Source organism: Corvus brachyrhynchos, unplaced genomic scaffold, assembly GCF_000691975.1.
Source record: "Corvus brachyrhynchos isolate BGI_N302 unplaced genomic scaffold, ASM69197v1 scaffold162, whole genome shotgun sequence".
Taxonomy (NCBI): Eukaryota; Metazoa; Chordata; class Aves; order Passeriformes; family Corvidae; genus Corvus; species Corvus brachyrhynchos.
This window is the reverse complement of record NW_008236696.1, coordinates 5,176,936-5,181,303: the sequence shown is the minus strand read 5'-3', so window position 1 is coordinate 5,181,303 and position 4,368 is coordinate 5,176,936. Positions and strand designations below refer to the sequence as shown.

Below are 4,368 nucleotides of genomic sequence, written 5' to 3'. Positions count from 1 at the left end.
CCGGGGCTCCCGCCAGAGCCGGCTGTGATATCGGCTTGGTTGGGATATGCTGGGAGTTTAATCCACTCGTGGTGTTTGTTGCAGCCACTTCAGAAGCGGCGGAGAACTGTGGAGGATTTCAACCAGTTCTGCACCTTCGTTCTGGCCTATGCAGGCTACATCCCGTACCCTGAAGAGGTAAGCGGGCTTGCACAGTTTTCCTCTACAAAGACACTGGTTCTCCTGGTCTCCCTGGTATGTGCAGACCCAGCTCCTAATCTTAAAGAGGGTTGGAAGGTACCTTAAAGATCATCTAGTTTCAATTCCCCTACCAGGGGCATGGGTGCCACCCACTAGATCAGGTTGTTCAGGGCCCATCCAGCCTGGCCTTGAAGTTTGGGTAGACACTGCAGGAGAGTCATTCTCTCCTTACCCTGAATATCTGTGCTCTGGTCTCTCATGCTAATCCTTCATCTTCCCCTCTTGCCACTAGTATGTGCCCTGGACCCATGGAGGCAGCATGAGCCCCCAGAACAGCACGGGGAGCACTCAGGACAGCGATAGCTCGACCTCATCTCACTCCTCCGATGGCCACATCCCAATGGACAATAGGAAGAGCAGTAATGCTGTGGCCAGGGGGGCTGTGGACAATGGCCTGCTAATGAACAGCCCTGCCTTTTCCACCGCCTTCTACAACGTCCGGCCCCAGCAAATCAAACGGAAGAAACCACCAGCAAAGAAACGCATTTTGGAGCAGGAGGTGAAGAAGAGGGTACCGCTGAGTGCTTGGAAGGACTTTGGGGCAGAGCAGGATGGGGTGAAGCAGCTGGCTGCACTGGCAGGACAGCTGTCTCCTGTGAAAGAGGAGCTATTGGACCCGCCTGGGGACCCCCAGCCCAACTCCCTCCTGGAGGAGCCGATGACGGAGGAGAAGGACTTGAGGTACGGAGCGCAGGGAACTGAGAAGCCAGCAGATGATCCTCAGCTTACGGAGCACGACCCTTTCTCTGGAGGGAGGAAAAGCCCTAGTCCCTGTAATACCTTGGACCAAAGCACAGGGGAAGATACAAGCAGAGAGACCTCCCAGCTCAGTGGTAAGTGTCTGGGGGATTGCAAAGGGCCCTGTTGTGCTGCAGCCAGTGCCAAATGTTGTCCCTCCCTCAGCTGGAGCCATCCTTGCTGGCCACAAGGAGGGTCTGTCGATAGCCCAAGCCTCTCCCAGCAAGAGGAATACTTTGGGACCTGGGGGACTGAAGAGCAGAGGGCAGGGAGCTGACCTGCCCTTTGGCAGCTCTGTTCTGCAGAGCAAGTGGTGCAGACCTGAAACAGGTCTGAAGTGGGGTGTAGGGCTGCCTTACTCTTCTGGTCTTTATTTTTTTTTCTCTCTTTTTTCCCCCTCTTGCAACTTTAGCAGTTGAATTCACAGAAGTTCCCAACACCAAAGCAGAAGGTGAGTGGAGGGCTGTCCCATTTAACACCAGTGGAACTGGCTGGGGGGGGGGGGGGGCGGCCCTAAGGTGGTGTCTGACCGGTGTCTCTCTCTCCCTGAGCAGACGATGATGCCTGGGATCTGATCACCTGCTTCTGCATGAAGCCCTTCGCAGGGAGGCCCATGATCGAATGTAACGAATGCGCTACCTGGATCCACCTCTCTTGTGCCAAGATCCGCAAATCCAATGTGCCTGACATTTTCATCTGCCAGCGGTGCCGGGATGCCAAGCAGGAGATTCGCCGCTCGAACCGAGCTCGGACAGTGCCCCGCAAGCGCCTCGTTGACTGAAGCTCCTGCAGAGCAGGAGGGCTGGGGGTCCCTTTTTAACCTGAAGACTTAGACAATCAATGCACTGGCAGGGGAGGGGCTGGGACACAGGGCCAGACTGTCCCCCTCACACCTCTGGCCCTTGAAAGCTGCCCTGCGGTTCCTCCCTGAGGATCATATTGGCCACAGAGCTCGGTTATCCCAGAAGTGTGTGGGGGATAGGAGGGTGGTCTAGATGCGCATCCCTGTGGGTGGTGTGTTAGTGTTTGTGATCTCCTGGGGCCCCACATGCACTAACTGTTGGATCCCACCTCCTCCTCACAGCCCCTCCAAAGAGCCCTGCCCATGTGCCTTCTGCACTTTCCCTGGGGTATGCAGGCCCCGCTCCTGTCCTGGTGACACTCAGCTCAGCCCCCACCTGCCAGTCCCCATGACTATAATTCTTAACTGGGTTCTTTCCTACTTGCACATCTGGTTACTGTGGGACCACAGCTGGGGGCAGGGTGTGGGACAGCCCCCTGTCACACAGCAGCCCCCAGGCTCGTCCCTGTGCCTCTTTCCTCCTGTGGAAAGCCTGGGCCCCAAAAGTGCTTTATGTTTTTATAGTTACTTTGTATTATAGTTAATTTGTATTATAGTTACTTTGTATTATAGTTAATTTGTATTATAGCGAATTCTGGTCCTTGCCCTGTGGAGTGTGACTGGAGTCTTATGTATATAATAAATACTTTTGCCATAACAGTGGTGGCTTTGGCATAGGTCAGTGGCCTTGGTTCTCATGTCCCTCTGGGAGGCAAGTGCTTCTCTTGTGCTGTGGCTGGGAGGGGACCTGGTGCAGGGACACCTTTCAGCCCTGTTACTCCCCCAGATAAATCCCAAGCTGCAAAAACAACAGGAAACAAGCAGACCAGTGCATCTATATTTAATTTGGCAATGACCACCTCCCCATGCTGCTGCAGTTTACAGGGATGCTCCATGGGTAGGTCCTCAGGAGGTGCACGGCCTGGGGGACAATCTCTTCAGTGAGAATCATGCTCCAGAACCTGCAGGCATCTCACGGGGAATGTCGTGGGTTATTCCGCAGAAGCAGCAGGTCTGATGGCTCAGGGAGGAAGGGTGTCCATGTGCCCTTGCTCTGATGCTTAAGGCACATCACTGTTGGGCTCAAAAGACAAGTTTTGCTCTTGGCCTCTGACAAACTCTTCTTGTCTCTGTTTCCACTCTGGAGTGCAGTTAAAAATTAGTCCCGACAACAACTGAGGTGCCAAAGGTTCCAGTTTTCTCCATAAAATAAGCCTCTAATTCCAACACAGAGATATCATTGGCTTCATCTGCAGATCCAGAGGTGTGCCAGCTTCCATCAGGGATGCTGTTGGGACAGGTGGGAGATGCAGTGAGGGTGACAGGACTAGAAGGCTCTGGGGGCTGAGTGCTGACCTGGCTGGGGCAGCAAGAAGGCACTGTTTGTGGGGACCCTTACCAAGCAGGGTCCTGCTGGTACAACGTTTCAGTCCCAAGGCTGTGAATGGTCCAGGAACAGCAACTAACCTGGGTGTAATTTCTCTGCTAGGGGACAAAGCTGGAGTTATGCAGCCAAGCAGTATCCAGTTGAGGTAGGCAGGCAGTGGTCTATTCCTCCGTGGCCCAGACAGAGCTGCCTGCCTTCTGCTCCAGGTGGGGAATCACCGCCTCCGTGTAAAACTTCTCCAGCTTGGGCACCGTATTCCTCCAGAACGCCCTGTCAAACTCCACGGGGACCACAGCCGTCTCCTTGTTGGTGTGCACCACAAAGTCGGCGTGCTGGAAGCCAGTGGTTCCCAGCTGGCATTGGACCTGAGTGAAGTAGGGATGATTCTTCTTCAGGGCATAGGAATCCCCATCCACCTCCAGGCAGAAGTCCTTGTCCTTGCAGGCCTCTCGCACTGTCCTGTTCCTGTGCTTGTAGGGACACTTCACCTCCAGCAGCCCCAGGTCCTTCCCTGTGGCTGCGTCCTTGATGATCCCATCAGGGCTGGCAGCAAGCCACTTCTTCTCCGGGTGAATGAAAAGGCCACAGTCTTCCACTTGCACTGGCTTGCCCCCCTTCTGTAATTTCTGTTTGTAGGCTTCCACAGCCACCTTCTCATTGCGGATCCCCCAGGACATGGCTGGGGTCTGCACCCTGGAGCCAGAGCCCACCACCTCTTTTAGGTAGGACTGGGGCACCTTGTCTGTCTTGCTGTTGGCAAACTTGCTGTTGGCAATTTTGGGGGCCACGGAGGCAGTGATGCGGTTCTCCCGCCACTCGTACCACTTGGGGTTTTCCCGCTGGCCCCGGGTCTCCTTCTCCACCCTTGGTATGTCCTGGGTCTTTACAGGGGGCAGGAACCAGTCACAGGCCTTGCTCGGGTCAGCCTCAGGCTGCTTCTTCTGTGGGCACAGGTCAGTTCTGGCAGGACCAGCGGCTCCCTTGGCATCAGGTGCCTTCTTCTGGGTTGTAGAACTCCTGGCGGGTGCACTGCTCTTGTCCCCAGCATCTCCCTGGGCTCTGCGGGATGCTGTGGATCTTGGCTGAGCAGAGTCTGCCTTTGTCCCCCGCCCCTGCGTGGGGGTGGTAGCCTTGGCAGCTGGAGGGCTTCGGGAGCGGGTCC

General features: G+C 55.5%; 1 protein-coding gene across 1 annotated transcript; it reads left to right on the top strand.

Moving 5' to 3' along the window:
• Nucleotides 1-3: 3 nt before the first annotated feature.
• Nucleotides 4-2,479, top strand: LOC103625191 (PHD finger protein 13; the record flags this gene model as incomplete). The annotated part of the gene is made up of 4 exons (XM_017726836.1): nt 4-177; nt 473-1,073; nt 1,391-1,429; nt 1,533-2,479. Coding segments are annotated over 4 exons (1,041 nt in total), but the record flags the coding sequence as incomplete, so codon positions are not given.
• Nucleotides 2,480-4,368: the final 1,889 nt, after the last annotated feature.